The sequence below is a fragment of the Uloborus diversus genome, chromosome 1 (assembly GCF_026930045.1).
Source record: "Uloborus diversus isolate 005 chromosome 1, Udiv.v.3.1, whole genome shotgun sequence".
NCBI lineage: Eukaryota > Metazoa > Arthropoda > Arachnida > Araneae > Uloboridae > Uloborus > Uloborus diversus.
The window spans coordinates 259,084,850-259,106,121 of NC_072731.1; the positions used below are offsets into that span (position 1 = coordinate 259,084,850).

The 21,272-nt window shown below is 33.5% G+C and overlaps 1 protein-coding gene across 1 annotated transcript in view; it reads right to left on the reverse strand.

Annotated features, from left to right (window-relative positions):
• Window positions 1–498: 498 nt before the first annotated feature.
• Window positions 499–21,272, reverse strand: part of LOC129220331 (nose resistant to fluoxetine protein 6-like) — a 55,397-nt gene continuing 34,623 nt past the window's right edge. The window contains exons 10-15 of the mRNA XM_054854735.1: window positions 18,532–18,611; window positions 15,048–15,170; window positions 14,143–14,279; window positions 10,467–10,646; window positions 4,489–4,631; window positions 499–1,772 (exon numbers count right to left, since the gene is read on the reverse strand). Coding sequence (XP_054710710.1) covers window positions 1,449–1,772; window positions 4,489–4,631; window positions 10,467–10,646; window positions 14,143–14,279; window positions 15,048–15,170; window positions 18,532–18,611 — 987 coding nt within the window. The 3' untranslated portion in view covers window positions 499–1,448. The remainder of the gene's footprint in view (window positions 1,773–4,488; window positions 4,632–10,466; window positions 10,647–14,142; window positions 14,280–15,047; window positions 15,171–18,531; window positions 18,612–21,272) is intronic.

A 21,272-nucleotide genomic window follows, 5' to 3' on the forward strand; every position in this document is an offset into this window, starting at 1 on the left:
AAGCTGATATTATAATGATGATAGATTTTGATGAAAAATTATGGGGATGTTATTAGAGGACACCTTGGTATGACTTTTTGGCGCAATTCTTCTAGTAAAATGTTGTAGTTCCCAAAAATTTCATGAAAGTATTCAATTTTACGCCCGACTGTACAACTCAAATATTTACAAAAGTAACAAATGTATCAGTAAGTTCAGTAAGTTACCGCCCATTGGCCAGAGCTAAAGCAGAAATACATGAAATATACCGCCAGCTTAGTCATTTCTAGCCGAGGACTGCACGAAACTGCAGCCCTCGGCTAAAAATGACTGAGCTGGCTGTGTATTTCATGTAAATGTATCAGTATTTATTTTTGTATTTTCAAGCATTCATTTATTTTTTTCTATAAAGGCCAAATTTTGTACAAAATTAGTATTTAATTAATAAAGGTCCTTAAGCTTTCCCCTTTAAAAAGAAAAAAAAACTAACGATATCATTGAATTTCTAGTGGATAGTTTCAGTAACGTTATTTTTAAGAAAACGTCCCTGCATAGTTTTAATATGATTAATTTAATGTTGAGCATGAGAAAAATAGTTAAATGGTCAGTTAGACATTCGTTAATTTCTCAGGTTGCATTTCGGCTAGGTTTGGGAGCTTATCAATCTAGCTTGGATAAAAAAAAAATCTGTAAAAATCAGGTTTTGCATAAACGTTTTTGCACTTTCAATTTGATAAAAATATTTGTATCTACTTTACAATATAACTGTATAAACTTCTTGACATTTATATAATGGCATATGAATTGCACATACTTGTATGAAAATTCTCTTTTTTTCACAATTTCTGAAGCACAGCAGAAAAACAAATCGGCTTCACACATTGAGCTAACGTAACTGAGCACCGAGAACCCCTTGAAAAAGACAAGCCAACTGATCCGACATTTCGGTTCCAAGACAGCTTTGGATCCAACCTTGTTCCTAGTTTTTATAAATACGTTGTAATATTTGCTGGTAGCTATGTCGTAAAACAATTGATGATCAGTTGAGTAAAATAACACTCAAAGTAAATATAGAAAGATAACTTTAGTTCACAAAGTCAACAAAAATGTATCGGGAAATGCTTGCTTGTAATGAACCTCATTTCACCTGTTATTGGCATTAATTAAATCTTCTTCAATTACAAAATAAAATAACCAAACATCAGTCAGGCAACACATCCAAAGCTTGGGAACCAGTTTTCTGCAACGAGGCTTTTGTACAAACACAAATTTTGTCCCCCTAGAATTTCAGAACCAAAATGTCGGATGTGTCGGCTCACCTTATATAGTGGCTTTATGAGCATTTATTCTTTTCTGTGTGATTCGAATACATTCGCCAAAGCAACGATAAGCACACGTCCTTAGTCATTCCACAACCTTTTTGAGTCATCCGGCTTCTTCCAACGTAAATATATAAATTTAAAAAAGGCCTAAAATTTTTGCGTAGTCTTAGATATTCGATTCAAAATGGCACCATTATGAGATATCCCGTCCAAGATTGATCCATCTTTCTTGGCTGATGCGGCTAAAGTTTGCATGGGCTGCTTCAGCGACTTAGAGGACAAGGACAAGTTGTTGACGTCGTTGAACTTGTATTTTAAGTTTTTCTCAACGTCCGGCGTGCTGATATGTTTCGCTTGAGAGCTCTTCCTCAAGACCAGCGACTCGAAATACTGATACGGCACTTGGAAGAAAATGTAGCAAATGTAAGCTAGGAGGAATGATGTGACCAGATAACCGAAATAGTTGATAATCTGAAAAAAAAATGCATGTGAAATTAGTCATTGATTCGAGTAGCAAAAGAAAGACCTATTTTCTCACAAAAGTCATTTCTCCCACTTTTCCCAACATTGAATTGAGTGTAAAAGAAGCAACAATGTTTAATCGCACAAATTTTGCAAGTAGAGGAAACTCGGAAGCCTTGATCATTTTTTGTTTTTTTTATTTCCCATGTTTTTTATACAGGGTCCATTATGAAAGTAATGAGCATTTACTGGCAAAATATATTTATTGATCGTAATTTGTACAAATGTTCAATATTCTTCAAAATACATTCCTCCTGCATCAATATACTTGCGGAGACGTGTTTGCTACGCCTGAAAGGCACCCTGAAACTCTTCCAAGGGAATGCCTCTCAGGAACGTTGTAACATGGTGTTGGATGTTTCCCAAGGTTCCCCAATGTTTTCCTTTCTTCTCTCTCTTGAGTCGCGGAAACAAAAAGAAGTCACATGAAGCTAATTAGGGACTGTAAGGTGGTGAGGGATCACCGGGGGGGGGGGACATCCATGACGGGGTTCGTCGGCGACCTCCTCCTGGCTCTCTTTGAATGCCTTGTGCCACTTCCCAGACTGTGATCTTGAAATGCAATCGTCCTTGAAGGCTTCTTGCAGCATCTGGAATGTTTCGGTTGCATTTTTTCCAAACCTCACGCAAAACTTTATAGCGTATCATTGTTCAAGCGAACGCTCCATTGCGTTATGTTACAAAAGTTGAAAACATACTTCAAGCGGAGGCACTTATCTCCGCTCACACTGCTCGAAAGCAACTGACGAATGGCTGCATTGAAAGGGCAGATCCCGCACCACATTTCCCAGCCAGTTTTACCGTACTGCCATCTATCGTCGCGTCACAATAACATTATGCTCATTACTTTCATAATGGACCCTGTAGAACAGCGAGAAAAGACTACAAAATATGCTTGAATAGTATGCCATTTTGCACTTTATTATGGCTAAAAATAATAGCATAAGAATGCCTCGGTATTATCTGATCAATATGCGAAACTCGGACACTTACGTCACAACACAATAATTAATTTAAACTCTCTGAAATTGTTATTTATGTGTAAAAATATCTATTTTAAAAGTGAACGGTAAACTTTTGTTAAAATTGTCATGTTTAAATTACACTAAACAGAAATTAATTAATGTATGGGGTCATACGGGTACCCCGAACGACCATTTGTGTGCTGTTTAACACGCAAGTTCTTCCGGGCTAACTTAATTTAGTTGCGCTGGCCAGTTACTAGTTTTTTAGATACTTGGAAACGGTTTGTTTCTATCTTTTGAGCCAGAAGGTCGATAAAGAAACAACTTTCTATTTATTTATTTATTTATTTTTTAACTTGTGTTTTACTAAAAACTGGGGAGGAGGGTTTAAAGTACAGTCGGATAACGAACCTCTGTTTAACGAATTTCGCGGTTAAACGAGTTTTTCTCTATCCTCGATTAAAATGAAGACAAAAACCCCTATTTACCGAACAGTAAACCCCGAATTAAGCAATTATTTTAATATCCGATTTTTTTTCCAGTAATCGCGATTGCTTATTGCTTTCATTTGACTGTTTTTGGCGTGCTATTATTTTAATTTCCCACCAGCACCCTCTGCAGCACCACCGTCGACCGGGTGTCGCACCTCAGTATGCTACTCCTCTAGCGAAAACCGTCTCCAGGTTGCGTCAACATCCTGCACTTACACGCATACACACACGCACGTACACACGGACAAACATATTCACACGTACATACACCTACATACACATACATACACCCACATGCACACACATACATACAAACACCTACACATACACACACGCCTACACACAACTACCCACACACTCATATCTGCACGCAGATACAAACACACATGCCTACACACATACACACACATACCCCCACACACATAAACACACACGCCTACATACACACGCACACACACTCGCGATTGCAAAAAACATAATTTGAATTCAAAATGTCAAAATTCAAATTAATTTTTGTTTTTGTTAATTTCAGTTAGGAAACATTGGATTCCTTTCCAAATGTTTTATCCATGTTGTCCGAAATAGAAAAAGACTTTTCTTGGAATCAGAAATTTTTGATAGGCGAGAGGGCAACCAAAGAATATTGATTTTGATGCAGAAAGCGACTGAAGCTCCCATTAAAACTTACTTTTTCAAATGCTTTACCACATGGCTTGGAAACTGTAAAAACATATCTCATGCAGCAGGCTGCAAATGACACAGTATTTTCTTCTCTCCATAAAGTTGGAAGAGAACTATTTCGACTCAAGTATCAACGAAATGTTTAAACATCAATTACTCAGTAGTTAAAAATTTCAAATTAACTAGTGTGCAATAAGTCGTGAAACGCTGAATAAAAAGTGTACACTTTCTAATTATGGATATTTTTTGCGCAGTTGCTTATTAGGGTTCCCCACTCCAATTTTACGAATAACCCCGATTTAACGTATAAAAGTTTCGGTCCCGATGAATCCACTAAATCGGGGTTCAACTGTAGTTATAATCAAAACGATAATATCTTCTTTTTTCCAGTCTCATAACTTAGATTCCTTTCATCCCATGAAAGAAATCTTTTTTGAAACTGAAAACAAAATATCGTTGTTTACAAACAAATGCGTTTTAAACATTACATTATTTAGGAAACATGGAAAGTATCATAAGAGTACTTACGTTTTCCTCATGACTCAAGTACACCCTTTCCCTGAGTATCCCAATATGATAATAGATAACTATAAGATGCAGCAGATAGGCTAAGAAACTCAGTCTGTATGCTGGTATGAAAGCTTTCCACGAAAGCAGACTAGGAAGGAAACCTGAAAGCAGAATTGAATCGTTTATTTCAAAAACCCGTCAAGCGACAAAATATTTAATTTTAAGAAAATATCTGTATCACCATCTTATATAATTAAAAACTGAGCGTATGTACTTATGTATGTATGTCCCCGAACGACAGTGAACTGACAATCGAACCAGGTATCGATGGTTTCGTAATCTTCCCATTTTTATGGCTGACTATTGAACATAATCCTCCGATAATAATTAGTGAAGACATCAATTAAAAACTATTAATTATGACACTTAGATTTAGACATAAAATCCCTATTTTTCGAAGACTTTCCTCCATTCGAATTATTATTCAGTGCTTCATCTCAACTTTCCGTAACAATGCTTTTATTAAAGCTTGTAGCTTGAAGAAAATCATGAAATGTGAAAGCTCTGTTGCCATTTTTTTTTCTCGAATATAAACAAAAAAAAATTTAGTTTTTGTTTTGAGGCTTTTCCTGCAATCGCGGGAGATTTAAAATGTTTACTTTTTGGTTATTTTTCCGCAAGATTTTAATGATTTTTTTCTTTTTGAGCAATTACGATTGCTTATTGTTCTCATTTGACCGTTTTTGGTGTCCGTGCCTTTTTCAACTTGGACCAGAAGCCTATGCAGCACCACCGCCCACCGTCCTCTGCTGGCGGCGCGGCGCGGCTGCTCCGGTTTTGAGCTACCAGCTTCTCCTGGTCGGAGGCGTCCATGTCCTACGCACACGCACGTTCACACACATACACTTACACGACTTCACACACACGCCTACGTGCATACACACAGGTCTACGCACACACACACACAACTATGCACACGTAACCGCCCAGGAGGAGAGGCAGGCTTGGAGGGGACAGGAGCCGTTTCTAGAAACAATAGCTCCAATGAGTAGGGTCCTGTCTCAGTTCGTGATTGCGAAAAACATAATTTGATTTCAAAATTTCAGAATTCAAATAAATTTTCTTTTTTTTTGTTTAAGCCTAAATTGTTGAACACGCGTCACTTGACATAACTATTATTTTCGAGGTGAACCGAGCAAATCCAGGCGACGCAGCTAGTATTAAATTATTCAATGATGATTACAAAAATGTTTATTGAGTATATGTATGTATGTATGTGTGTGTGTGTGTGTGTGTGTGTGTGTGTGTGTGTGTGTGTGTGTGTGTGTGTGTGTATGTATGTATGTATGTATGTCAAAATATCGTCGCCTCAGAGAAACAGTGGTATTTCTTATTCCTGAGATTAGATGCCTTAGTGTTGCTCTTAGGCGACGATATGTGTTCCTTTTAGTTTGAAACATTGCAATCTTTATAGAAAAAGTTTAATACGAAGGTAAAAAGTGCCTTTTCGAAATTATAGTTTTCGTTTGACTGTTTTATGAAATAAACGGCTCAATTTCGGAAGCACAATATTAATTTTTTAGTGCACATTTTAGTAATTTATTACGTTGTCATAATAGTGACAATTCAGCAGTCTTGAATAAAATATTCTATGGCAGGGCTGTCCAACGGACGGCCCGTTGGCCGCTTGCAGCCCCCCAGCATATATTCACATATGCAGCCCACCAACTTCTTAAAAAGTCTTCTTCAACTTCTTTTCTTTGTAAAGAAGGCGGATCAGCCTCAGTTTTCCCGTTAAAATGTAAGCAAATTGTTTTATAATCCTTCTGTTTAATTGTTTTATAATTAATAATTCAACTATTTATTGTTATTGTATTAGAGGTAAGAGGTTATTGTTCAACTTTTTCAAACTGCGGCCCGCCAGGTGATCAGTGATCAGAATTCTGGCCCGTGGGCTCTTTGCAGTTGGACAGCCCTGCTCTATGGCAAGGAAAGTGACACAAATAAGAAAAAAAAACACCAATGGAGAAAATCAAGGTTTTAAAGAATATTAGTTTCAAACGAATTTGTCCCAAGTTTTACAATACTAGCAAAAAAATTATAATGTAATGTTCACTGGTTAGATTTTGCTGTCTAAATCAATAATGCATACTTAAAGTTCGAAAATATTTCTTCTTAATTGTGAAATTTAATGTTGTGCCACCTACCTTTTGATTATTTCGTTTTTACACCACGGTGCACCAGTTATGTGCGCTAACTTTGTGCGAGATTTTTAGAAAGAAAGAGCTTTAATTTCAGAATTTAAACTAATAGATAGTATATTTTTTCCAAATTTTGAGCTGTGTTACTTTCGTTGCCCTGGTGCAGTTTGATGCCGCACCAAGTCATTGAGAAGAGACAAAATGGAGGGAGTGTAGACATTCTTCGTGAAGCAAAGACCCCAAGTCACGTGATAAAGCAAAGCATTGGGAGAAATCAGGTTTCTTTCGCTAGTTTCACTCAAAACGTGCCAAACGTTCGTCGTTGCTGAGTCACGTGACTTGGAGTTTTTGCCCAGATTTGGCTAAACAAATGACTGGACTTGCTCCCTCCATTTACTAATTCCTGCTCTCAGCACCAAGAGCTTCGTTAGAAATATGTAAGCCTGCTATGACTCCTCCTAAAAAAAACTGTGTACATCAAAGAATTCCGCCAGTTCGTGTATTTCTTATGAATCAAAAAACAATGTTTTAATGATAGATTTAAAAAAGCAAATTTTGTTTTCTTTCAACAAAAAAAAAAAAAATAAATAAATAAATAAATAAGGATACACTAGGTTTTGAAACAACACATTTGGCTTCAAGTTCATTTCAACATTCCGATTGGGGGTTAGTTTCCCTAAAGAATAAGCTTGCTGTCGTAGTTATGAACCAAGTGACCAACAAACAATCTATCGACCTACAGATATGCATAGCCAGTAATGTTCTTCGAATCAACCCTACCACTGAAATGACAAAAATATTTTAAATATATATTAAAAACGCAAGGAATTACTTAAATTGTGAAGAAAAGTTGTTCTTAGACTTCGGTTTAGTACCTTTCTGATAAATCAAAGTTTGCATAACACGCAATTAAGGCATAGACTTAACCGTAAATTATAAATCTATAAGCTTTCTTTGCTAAAATCTTACATACTATTATAATCTGTTATCGTACGTCTATCTGCCCATCTGAAGATCGATCTTCTCGAGAATCGCTGCGAGTCGATAGTCGAACGATATACCGATCAATTCCAACTTTTCCAAAGAAAACAATAGGACCAATCTCGTAATTGTACGACTGTAATTAGCGGAGATATTATTTAAAACGTTAATTAAAATTACGTTATTCAGGATTTTTTTTATTTCTTTCCAGTTGCCGTTTTGCATGTGAACAAATTAAATTCTAATAGTTGTTTTAAAAGAAAATTTTTTGACTGCTGTCCAAATCTTAAAACAACGTTTCCATCTAGAATTTTTTAAATTAGTTAATTTCTTTTTCATTCTGATATATAAATCTTAAAACTACTCTTTAAAGCATTTTTTTCGTTTAGAAATTTATTGTAAATTAGCTTCGTTTCTCTTTTATTCTAAGCAATGATTTCCTTTCTGCTGCCATTTTACATTTGTGTTATTAAATAACATTTTAACAATTGTTTCAGTGGGGCTGACGTAATCAAAACAACCAACCGGGTAATTGGTTGCTCTTATTGGACATAACCTTTATTTATTGTCTGCCCTTTTTTATTTTCTACAGTTTACTTTCTAAACTCTTTTCAGCATATGAAAGTTCTTTCTTCAGTAATGTTTATTTATTGTAGTGTAAGTTTATCGTTACCAGTCTCATATTTTGGTAAATTTAGAATGTGCGACTAATTATGTTTATTTTCTTGAACTTTTTTCCTTCACATTGGTGAGTTTTCGAATTGTAATAACTCTCTTTTTCCTTCCTGTTTTTACTTTTGAAATACATTTTGTACAGTGAAAAGAACACGTTAAATTAAGATTGTTTGGATTCCTTTAAATGAAACAGAGTTGAACAAAAAGGTTTGCTTTAAATGATTGTAACTAAAGCTTAGTTGGAATATGATGACTTGGTATTAAATTAATGCATATTGGTTTTTTTTAAGTCTTGGTGATTTTTTGTTTCACGTAATTAACCAAGCAATATGTGTCATTTTATGTGAAAAGCTGATTGTTACTGCACATAAATATTTCAGATATAGGGTATCAGTCATAATTCAGTTTAACGTGAGCACAGATTATGGTTAATAATTCATTCATCTTTTGTGCTAGTTGAAAATACTCATTATATTTCATAACTATTATTAGCGTTAATGAGATTTTTGCCAAAAATATGTTTTACTGGTGTTCTGCAAACCCTGCATTACGCGCATTTATTTATTCCTTAACGCGTTAGAAACTGATGTTAGAGTGCTACAAAAACATCAACTGGACACCTGTTTCATTTTCTGGGAGCCCATGCAACGCCGGGCACGCAGCAAGTTACTTCTATTTTTGGTGATGTCTTACTGATACCAACTGGATCAACTATTCTTTCAGAAGGGAAATTACATTATTTTCTGTTTTCACTACATAAAAAAAATCTGAATGAAAAATCATATGTAAAAACGTTGATTTTTTTTTTTTTTTTGCTTTCTTTCTTTTTTTTTTTTTTAATTGTCCTTATGTAGTTGGATTTTCTGGTTGTCATTCTGAGGTAAAACTTATTTTATCGTCTAACTATGTCCTAAATAAGGAAAAAGCATTTGGATTTTAAAGCAGTGCTAAATAAGACACCATTGTTTTGTTACCTTGTAAATATTCTGCAGATTTCTGAGAAATTTAGTCTAAGTTTAAGCATTTTTCAAGCATTTTAAAATGTGAAACAGTTAAGTGTTTAATGCAGAACAAAACTAAAGCTATCTCAAAGCTTAAGTTCACTCAGTTAATTGTATTGCATGTTTCAAAACTAAACTAAACGTTTCCCTTGGCTTCTAAATATAAAGCATACATCAAAAATATCTTCATACAGTTTATTCTACTGATGCAGCGCTTCCTAAACTTCGTTCAGTAGACCCCTTTTCGTGGACCAATATTCAGTGTGGACCCGTGTCACCAGAGTGTAGTATGTACAATTAGAGTTTCCAGTTAATTGAGTTTAATTTAATTAATCACTACTAATTGTAAGGTACCATCACTATTTAAAACAAGAAGTTCCGCCCAGAACTAAGCGAGCCTACTTTCCTGTATACCAAAATATCTAATTTCTAATATTTGATCTTTTTTTTTCAAAATAAGCTAGATTCGGAAAAATTTTTCAACCGTAACTTTTTAACCTGATTTGTAGAAAAAAAATTATGCCTCTCTCATCAAAAGAAATGGATGAGTGAAAAAAAAGCAGTAGCACTTTTTAAACAAAGCAGCTAATATACTTTTTTCCATTAGAAAACTCTTTAATCGCTTTCAAAAAGAAAAAAAAAAGAATGAAATATAATAAACTCATTAAAATAAATACTTTATGTCCAAAGAAAAAAAAAATCGTTTGTTGTCTCCCCCGTTTCCAACAAATAATTAAAAAAGAATAATAAATTTACTTCCAAATTAAATTTAAAAAAAATGTCAACTTAAAAAAATAATTTTCATTATCAAATTTTAAAAAAAAAAATCGTCTGCGCATATCTTTATGTAGAAACATATAAAGAACTCCGAATTTCTCCGCTAAACACTGAATACATATATTAAAACTTTAGAGTGAAAATACAGTGATAATTATTTCAAAGTAAACACCGTGGCTATGTTGAAACAGGAAACGGCTCGAACACTCTTTTTTTCCTTCGAAGTTTACCGCAGACCTTCAAAGGGTCCGTGAACCTTTGTTAGAGAAACTCTGTACTAAAGTATAAACCTCCTTTGCGCTAAAAAAAAAAGCTTCATAATTAAGTTGAAACTCGACAAAGATTTCGATTTTATACTCACCAGCATTGTCTGTAACACAGGCAATTACAAACCAAGCGAGGAAAAGCGTGTAGACATTCCTGTTGAGCATTGCGTACAAAATTGCGAGGGATGAGTTCATTTTGATGTTTCCATATCGATACTCGTAAAGCCCAAACATGACAGCTAGCACAGAAGCAAGGGCTATACACCAAAAAAGAGCTGCTGTGACCTGAAAAACAAGTTCCATTATCAGATGGCAGTTTATATAATCACACTGAACAGCAATTTTTAAATTGCGTTCTGCAAAACTCTGGGGTTCCGTGAAAAGCACTCACGGGTTCCACGAAACTTGCAATGTTTTAAACTTAAATTAGCGACATAAAAAAAAATTGAGTGCAGCTTCTTTAATTTTTGTTTTCCTAATAAACAGCTGAGTAAAAACGAAATGTAATGACAATGTATGATCACCGACTATGTCACAGTATAAGAATAAAGTTAATGAAACGACATTTAATTCATTCTTACAACAAAATTTTATGTTAATGTCATTAATGCAATTCTGGTGCGCTCATCAAAGCTCAGCAATCAGAACCACACTATAGCACTGCAGTTTTTTTTATAATATGATATCCAAAGAGAAACAGTTAATTAGTGCAAAAAGCATTTTGTGACTTTTCCAGTGGATGAGATTCACCACTAAGTTTAAAATTCCACATTTTTTTACGTAACAAAAACAGGTTCAAATCAGATCGCACTCAATGCACTAGCAGCACTCTTTTTATTCTGAAATGAATCATTTAACTTAATTATCTATTATAAAAATCAATACCAACAAAGCTATCGTACCAGGTGACAAACGTTTCTTTAAACTACATATATATAGTTTAAGGGATTTTTTCTGGTACACTATTTAAGAAGTTAATTTATAAATTTAATCTTTAAATCGTTTCTTTAAGTACGAACCTAACGAATACATCCCAAAATAAGCTCACATTTTCCCTTTTTTATGTTGAAACATTTTAATGTGATAGAGTTCTGGTTAACTGACAAAAAAGTTATATGTTCAGCGAAATTTACGGCAAGCGATTGCCCGGCTTTGACTGCACGTGTTCATTCTTATTGAAAAATGATCAACATATAAGCTAAAATGTTTACTTGAATCCTGGCAGACTTTAAAAAAAAATTGTGTGATTTTCACTTTAGTCTTGAGACAATTCAAAAGAAAATTCTTATCTGTGAAAAACCATTTGCTCTTCATTAAAGATATTTTTATCGCCCGTGCAAGCATATTACACGCATTGAAACTGTAAAAATATTTTTGTCAAACGCTTTTTAAACAAAAAATTTACCATCTTAGAAACTGGGAAGAAAGGGCAATTACCATTTGAAAACTATTATAGTTATATTTTTTTTAACTTTTTAAAATTTAAATTGTCAAACGTTCTAAAAGTTAAATCAAAATAATAGGGTCTGGTGGGGTAAAGTGGTCATAAAATCGTAGGTTTTCAACTTTAGGTGGATAATAAATGCAACAAATTCTTTAAACACTTCAACTTTTTTTGTTGTTATTTTACATTGCATTATTAAAGAACACGGTACATTGCATTTTAGGAAGAAAATATTGATTTTAGTAGTTTAGTAGAACTTTCTTTTCCCTATGTTTTTATGACCACTTTACCCCATGGGGTGGGGGAAAGTGGTCATAGCATGGGGTAAAGTGGTCATAGTTAAAAATAGATGCAAAACCATTGTAAAGAACCCTAATACTTGTATATTTCAGTCGTTTTTATAGTTACAAGTATATTCACGAGTACATGCGTGTATACACGTATATATACGTGTCGTGTTATACACGAGTTCCTCCTTCCATACACGTTCCTATATGAGTAGATACATGTATACATCAGATACATGCATGCACGTGCCTACAGAAGTATATACGTGTATATACGAGTATATAAGCATGTATATGTGATTACCTACAGGAGTGTATAGGTGTCTACATGAGTATATACATGTCACGTATAAGTACGTGTCACGTGTATATACGAGTATAATACGCGTATAAACGAACATCGTATGCGTGTATGCACTTGTATCTCGAGAAAATACGTGCATACTTCAGTATATGTGTGTATAGTAGACGTATGTACGCAAATATAAATGTACATAAATACATATACGGGTACGAGTTAATTCGTGGATACATCCAGTGCGTCTTTGTACATGTCTACTCACGTATATATAATATGGAAGCACGAGTATATACGCACGTATACATGTAAACACGATTATATACCTGTATAGACGTATATACGTACATTTACGTGTATACACCCGACCAGAAAATGTATGTATACACGTGAATAAACGCTTATATACATGTCGGACTACAGAGTGAATCTAAGCTCTTGGGCAAAAATCAAAGGGGTGTGAGAGGGGAGGATAAGAAGCAAAGAACCATAAGGAAGTTATAATCACTGACGCGCTACATGCACACAATGTATCACAGCTGAAGGCCGCAAATTTCATCAATCAATTTAATACTTTCTTAAGTCCTAAAATGTTTTGTAAAATTGTATTTCTGTAATATATATATATATATATTTATATATATATATATATATTTGTGTGATTTGTTTTGCATCCATCATTTTCTCACTTTGTGTGAATGTAGCGCGTCAGCATTGTGTTTGTCACCATATGTTCCTTATTGATTCTTGCTTCTTATACGCTCCTCTAACACCTTTTAATAATTTGCTGCAGAATGTAAACTCACCTTGTGTACTTTTATATCATATGCTTGTATGTACATGTCTACACGAAAAATTAATATTTAATTTGTATCTGCCTTATACCTAAAGATTAAGTGACATTAGAAGAACAATATTTGCTAAGCCTAATATTATGACCACTTTACCCCATCTTACTTAAATTGTTCTAAAAAATTATCTAAAATAGATTCAGCTAACTGCTAATAAGTAAGAGTTCTTGAGACATGTAGGAAGCTTCCTGTACAGTCAATCTGTTCCTAATTTTAACAAACAAAATTTCCCAAGGATGTTAAAATAGTTGTTTAGACGTTAAAATTTTTCATATTCACGCAAAATATTTTTTTTACCGAGTAAAATTTTGCCAGTTGTAAAATTTTGTATTCAAAATGTAGTTCCTAACTACCTTACTCTAAAATAAAATTTTCACATTCATTCGAACATTTATTTCCAAGCTATAGCCATTTATTTGACGTATGACCACTTTACCCCATTGACCACTTTCCCCCACCAGACCCTAAATAACATACATATACTTTTCCTTCTTTTTCCAATGTTATCCGAAAAAAGTTAATTTTCTATGGAATCAATTATTTCTAGGATCTTAGGTTTTTTTTCTCCCCCCCCCCTACAAACAGAATTTCACAACTACAAAAAAGTAAGAGTATTTTCACGTCTTAGCAAAAATTATTAATTATATCTTTGATCCTGATCAATACTCAATCAACTCATCTTATCCATCATATTTGAGAAGTGAGATTTTATGATTAATTGCTTGTTGTTCGATTGAAAAGCCTTGCGTAATTTGCTTCAATGTTCGATGACGGCTTATAAAATATTCTACTTTAAATGAACAGGAAAATAGACTTAAAAAATTTCAGTTTATTTTGTGAATCCATTTAACTTGTAGTTAGAACTACATTTAGAAAAAGAATATATAGAACTCATTGTACTTACAGTCTTAAACTTCAAGTTGTGCTTATGTTTAGCTACAACATATCCCGTCACAAGACCTATGCTAAACGGCCCAGCGTGATCGAAGGTTTGAATATATAAAGAGTTCCACATTTTTGGCCCAGAGCTGAAAGAAAATAATTAAAAAGGAAGATTTTCAAACTGCATATGATTGTATCAAAGTGAAAATCCAACGGAAATAAAGCCCAAATTCACAAGAAAACTGAGCTATTTTACGAAGTGTAAAGTAGCTATATACGGTACTTTCTTGATTCTTAATTTGTGTTTTAGTTACATTGCATTTTCACTTTAACCATATTGTAGCGCAAAGCTTTTTTTTTTTTTGCTAATTTTTCATTTTTCATTTCGATGGTGTTTGGCAGTGATTCTCAACCTGTGTGGCATTTTTTTCAATGCTTCACAATGTTCAATTCAATGCATTTAAATGTAATGCTGTTTGCTCTTCCTTTTAAAATTTAAGTTTCAATGGCAACTTTTGCGGAACACTATATCTATCCATAAATCATTGTTAATTTCGATGCAAACTCAAGTGATGTTAGAATTTGGCGGACACTTGGAGATATATCGCCAGTCTTTTGGTCGCCAAGTTTTTTCGCCAACTTGGCGACAAATTTGGCGGTTTTTTTTCTTTTTCTTTTTTTAAAATCTGGTTTCAATTTGGCCATTGTTGGTGATATTTAGAGACTTAACTTTGGAATCACATTAAAATTGCCAAAAATGGGGAAATAACATTAAATTCGTGTAAAAGGAAGTCATGTTACCCACAATATCGGCTCGTTTCATAAGTAAATAATAAACTTGTCTGTATGATCATGATGCATCAAATTTCGTTATGTGCAATTTTTACATATTGATCTAACAGTTTATCACTTACATTTGGTCCAGAAAATACATAGACAATGCTCCAGGAAGCTTTTTCACGAATACAATTCCTCCGACAATCGCCATGCCGCAAATGACTACCAAGATGATGAGTGTGATGCCAATATTTGGCCGTCTGAAAAGAAAAGATATTTTACTCAGCAAGAGTTGGGACCGTGTACCAAAGCAATAGCTGCAACAGTAGGGAGTAACTACAAATGATTCATTTGTTTTCGCAACGCTATTCAGGGTGTTCCGTTTTAACCTGCAAGACCTTTATTTTCGCAACCTTTAGTACTAGATGTATATTTCCAACTGAAAAAGTGCTCAAAATCAGATGCAGAGTTAAGATATTGAATGTTTGAAGTAAAAATAAAACTAAGTCAAAAAATACAAAATTTAACTTTTTATTCGGGCCCCATGTCCCCTAACCTATATTTGGGGAAATAATCTCCATTGAAAAATAATTCCAACACAAAAATTTTGACATTAGTAAGAGCAATATTCACCGAGATATGAAAGCAGCGTTTGGTGACGTATACGACTTTTCACTCGCGTCAATAACACTTTTTGAGGGAAAATATAGCGTATAACAAGTGTTTAAAATTATATGTGTGCACAGAGTGTGGTTTTTCAAATTCTTCGAGGCTTTTAGTGTGTGTTTGCGTATTACGGCGTAACATTTGCATTTATTTTTGAATAGCAATGAAAAATATAAATACATTGCTTTTCTTACTTTGACGACTGGTCATTCTTCTGTAAGGGCGATAAGCTCCAATCTCATCTTCTGGATAGTCCCTTGAAATTTTGAACTGGAATATCTCCTTGAGTTTGGTGTCACAAATGTCAAGTTTTTTGTGTCAGTAATAGTTTTCAACGGAGATTATTTCTCTAAACATTAGTTAGGGGACTTAAGGCCCGTATAAAAAGTTAAATTTTGTATTTTTTGTATTAACCCTGCATCTGATTTTGAACATTTTTGCAATTGGAGGTATGCCTCTAGGACTAACGGTTGTGAAAATAAAGGTTTTGCAAGTTAAAATGGAATACCCTGTATATCCCAAAGTGTTGCACGTACAATGATGATGAATACAGTGAAGCCGCTATACGTTTCTCTTTTATACGTTTTTATCATTTATACATTTTTTAAACAAGTAACTACAGAGTCCAATGCATATTAACGAATACTATTTGTACTTTTTTTCATTTATACGCTTTAACTGCAGTCCCTTCAAAAACATATAAATGGTGCTTCACTTATATGAAAATATATAGAAACTCATCACGATATGTAATTGCGTTAATCAGATGGTAATACGAGTGCAGTATTTTTTAAATGGCTGCAAAACAAGAAAAGCGTTTATTTTGTGTGTGTTTGTATTACGTCCTGGTAGCGTTCAACGTCGTTCTGGTAATGTCCTGTGTCGTCCTGGTAATGTCTTGATCCGTCATCATGCCGCATGGATGCTGTTCTTGAGTTGTTCTAAAACTTTCAGTAATGGGGGTACATAAAGGTCTTCAATGTGACCCCATTTTAAAAATACTGCTCTCATGTTCCCATCTAGTTAACAAAATCCCAAATCTTCTTATTTTTTTTTTTTTTTTTTTGTACTGCATTCCTCATAACTGTACGTGCACTAATTTTAGATATATAGCGTTTAGAAGACGAATAATGAATCATCTGTAGTAATCCTGCTGTTCATTGACACAGTCAGAACTTTTACATAATACTTGCTGCATTGCCCGGCTTTGCACGGTTTACCTCAAAAATAAAAGTTATGTCAAGTGACACGTGTTCAACAATCAGGCTTCAATTAGAGAAAGAAAATAATGCTATAAAATTTTTCCATCAAAATAATCTTCCTGAGAGAAAGGAAAAAAATAAACGCAACCCTCCATAAATACAACTAAAATACTGGTAAAAAAGAAATGTAAACAATATTATACAGTTGGCTCTCTGTTTAACGACGCTCTATTTAACGACTTTCTCTATTTAACGACGACTTTTCACGGTCCCAGATGGTCCACTATAGTGTTAAAAGCATTCTATTTAAGGATGCTTTCTATTTAAAGACGATTTTTTGTGGTCCCTTAAAAGTCGTTAAACAGAGAGCCAACTGTAGATACATTTTTCATGGAATATATTTTTTCTTCGTTGTTACAATCTTCAAATGTTAAGCATATGAAAAAAAGGTTCAGTTCTTTTTTTTACATAAATTTACATCCCTGAAATTCAAGTTCACGAAGGTGAGAAGTCAGAAGTCAGTTCGACAAAAATCTCGCAACTCCATTTATGGCTGAAAATAAACAAAGGGGCTCCCTTGTATCATGGAAAATAAAATATGATGTCATTACTGCCACGTGTTAATGAGGAAGGGCATTTTGCGTTTAGGTAACGGATGTGAGCATTTATTGTGTGACATATGACTCCTTGTCCTTCTAAAATGAACTAAAATACAATATTAAAAAAGTAAATATTCTTAAACAATTAGTATTTGAGACACTTGTGAAAGGAATAATAAATAAATAAGTATATATTTTTAATCAAACAAGTTATTAAGCAACATAAACAGTGGCGCAAGGTGTGTGACATGTCACGGAGGTGAGAATTCACATGTTGTGAAACAAAAATATACTAAAATAAAAATTATTATTAAAAAATTGTTGGCAGGTTTAAATAGATATATGTTTGATGAAATTAAAAATCATTGTTAAATGAACTGTTCCTTAAAGTTTTTACTGTAAAAGGCGTGTGACAGAAAAGTTACACTTTTTGAAGAATGACCCGGCCAGAAATTACCTTTGCCACAACCAGAAGGAACTTCCACAATAGGAAACTACTATATAGAATTCGATTGAATCGAACACAATCGAGTTGAATATGCCCCCAAGTTTTCATCAAATTATATTTAATAGCAATAATACATTGTTATAATTCAGTTAATTTTATATGCCTATCTGAATGTCACACTGTTCCCCATAAGTCGACACAGCGGGACACCTTGATCCCCCCTTCGATTTTTTTTTCTTTTCTTTTTTCAAAAGAAAATAGTGAGGATAAATTTTGAAAAAACGTACAATGAAAGCTTACTAACGCAAAATCGATGTTCAGCATTTATTATTATTATTATTATTATTATTTTAAACTAAAATGCGCGAAATTATAAATAATAAAGTAAATGAAAATTGTCCCAGTGTGCCCCTCCTTTCCATTATAATTCAAGCTTTTTTCTCGCTAAGTTAATGTATGATTTTTTTTTCTGAATTGTGATATACGATCGAGATAGTACAATTCGTATTTATCACTCACAATATCCCGTTGAAAGTTACTTCAGCCATTTTATATAATATGTTTAAAAGTTCCCAAATTTGCTATAAAAATATTTAAAATATCAAATGTATTCAACCATAGAAAATCTAAATTCAAAACGCAATCCAAAATGTTTATATATTTTTAGCTGGTTTTAACTGACTTTAGAATAAGTTCACTTCCTTACTTGATGAGGAACCAAATGATGATGACAGATATGACATATAATTGCATTACAGCCGCCATTAGCCACGTGTGGTAGAGACACTGAAAAAAAGGGAAACAATAATGATATGGATGTTCCATGTATCTATAAATTAATTAGAACAGCGTTTCTTAATTTCTTTCATTAGTGGAATTCTTTTTGATGCTCACTTTTTTCGTGGAACCCCTGGTTTTTTTTTATCACCAGTGCGTATTGGCGTTGCCAGGATTCTGTTTGAGGGGGGCCCAGTTTCTTACCTCTAACCAACTATCACATTAACTGTTTGTAATTAAAGTGCTGATTAAATAGATTTCATTAACGATCATGCTAATTATTGATAACTGCTAGTTATTATTTTTTATTGTAAGATACCAATGCACTTTTATTTGTAACTCTGAGTATTTTTAACCGACTTCAAAAAGGAGGCGGTTATCAATTCATACCGTATGTATGTTTTTTTTTTTTTTTTGTTTGTTTGTCCACTCATAGCGTCTCACCTAGTGAACCGATTTTGATGATTCTTCTTTTAATGGATAGGGGATGGCTCAACTTAGGTCCCATTACTTTGTTTGACCATATTTTTTCTTTAGAAAAAAAGTTATGGGCAAAAAACAGTAAATTTTATGCAATTTCCCTATCAAATGATTAAAATGATATTGTAGCGAACTTCGCACTGTTCATCCGTTGATAACGGTGGCTCAGTGGTAGAATTCTCGTCTCCCACACGAGCGACCCGGGTTCAAACCCCGACTAGGACAAAGTGAATTTTACTAACATTTCGTTTCTACTGTTTCCCGTATTTTCTCGAATGTTCTATTAATTTCTGTATCTTTTCAAGTCTGGAAAGTTCCAGCACTTTCTCAAGTTGTATATAAGGAGATGCAACGTTCATTCGTGGTTCTGAATAAAGATCTCGAGTTGAGAGTAACGAGTATTCGCTTCATTTGGCTTTCACATTGTCTTCGCTATCTTCATCTACGCGACAATATGAAACTCATTGTTATAAAAGTTTGGTGCCATATAACATTAATAGTAATTGTAATGATAATTTTGAATAAAGGCTTTTCTGAAGCAATACAGTGATATAGAGCCGAACTTCTTACTAGGTAACTTCTTACTTTTACTGAAATATCTGCATTTACACTAAAAAGAATGAAATAAAAAAATTTTGAAAAAAAAAAATAGAACAGACTTCAAAATTGCTCTAAAAAGTGAAAAATAATTTTATTCTTTAAACACCATCGATAATACTTTTAAACATAATTTTTGAAGTTGGCGCAAAAACAAAAAGTAAAATCCATTGTAACCGTGCTTCGTTCATATTTTTATCAAAAAGTCATCTAAAGTTAGGAACGAAACATTTATATCGTTACTCAAATATGCTGTCATCAATGCGTAATGCATGTGGTAGTGAAGAAACTAGACCTGGTTAAATTTATACTTGTAGTTGAGTTATGGCTGTGAATGATTTTATCGATCGTTTTTGCGCCAACTTCAAAAATTATGTTTAAAAGTATTATCGATGATGTTTAAAGAATAAAATTATTTTTCACTTTTTAGAGCAATTTTGAAGTCGGTTCTATTTTTTTTTTTTTTTCAAAATTTTTTTTTACAAGTGACAAATAACCTCAGAATTTCTGAATGAGACATATGATTAAAATATTTTTTTCAATTAGGAAAAGAAATATTTACGTACAATAGTATTAATAATCCACCCAAATTTCCACGGAGAAAGTTTTTTAAACTTTAAATATAAAAATGCCTTTTAATTTTTTAACATTTTTTTTTAGTTACTTATAAATGCTACTATGCGTTGACGTCAGACAGAGTTAGAGCATTTCGAGACCCTTGACCAGTACTGCTCCTTAAATTGGTCTTCACTCGTTAAATATTGAAATTGCCCTTCCAACTGCTGCCATAGATACAGGGAGAGTAGTTTGTATCAGGAGCAGAATATATGAAATTCACATTCAAAAATCGTAATTTTAGGCAATATTTGGTATTGTTGTAGGAAAAGGGGCTTGGTGTGCGCTCCCGAAGTTTTTTCAATATTGAAATCACTTTTAAAATATCTTTTGTGATATTAGGGGTTAGGGGATTAAAAGCTACTTTCGGAAATTTTAGAAATAGAAGTTTGTAAAACGCAATTTTAGGCAATCTTTGGAGATATTAAATTAGAAGGAGGTGTTTTGGGATCCATCTAGGGAAAATTATGAAGTTGAAATCTTGAAGGCACAATTTCAGGCTATTTTTGACAGTCTAAATTTTTTATTATTTTAATCAACAAATAAAATTATTCCTATGGTGGTGACTAACTCTGATGGGTAATGCTACTCAGATTAGTATACGAAAGTAAAAGTAAGTTTACTTTTGATTTTGAAAAAGAGTTAGTTTTATACATTTTTTAAAGAAAAAATGTGAAAGGTGTAAAAGGAAAACAGTCTCATGGAACCCCTGAGCGAGTTCTATGGAACCCTGGGGTTCCGCGGAACACAATTTAAGAAACGCTGAATTAGAATGATTCAAGAAAACATATAGGTAAGGGAAACTGGAGATCAGTCTTGGAGTAATCGCCGATTACGTAATCGTAATCCACGTAATCGATTACATTTTTATGTAATCATAATCATTATCTGGCAATGGAATGCTGGTAATCTTGTAATCGTGATTTTAATCAAGTGTTTCTTGCATAATCGTTACTGTAATCTGAAATTAATTAATCC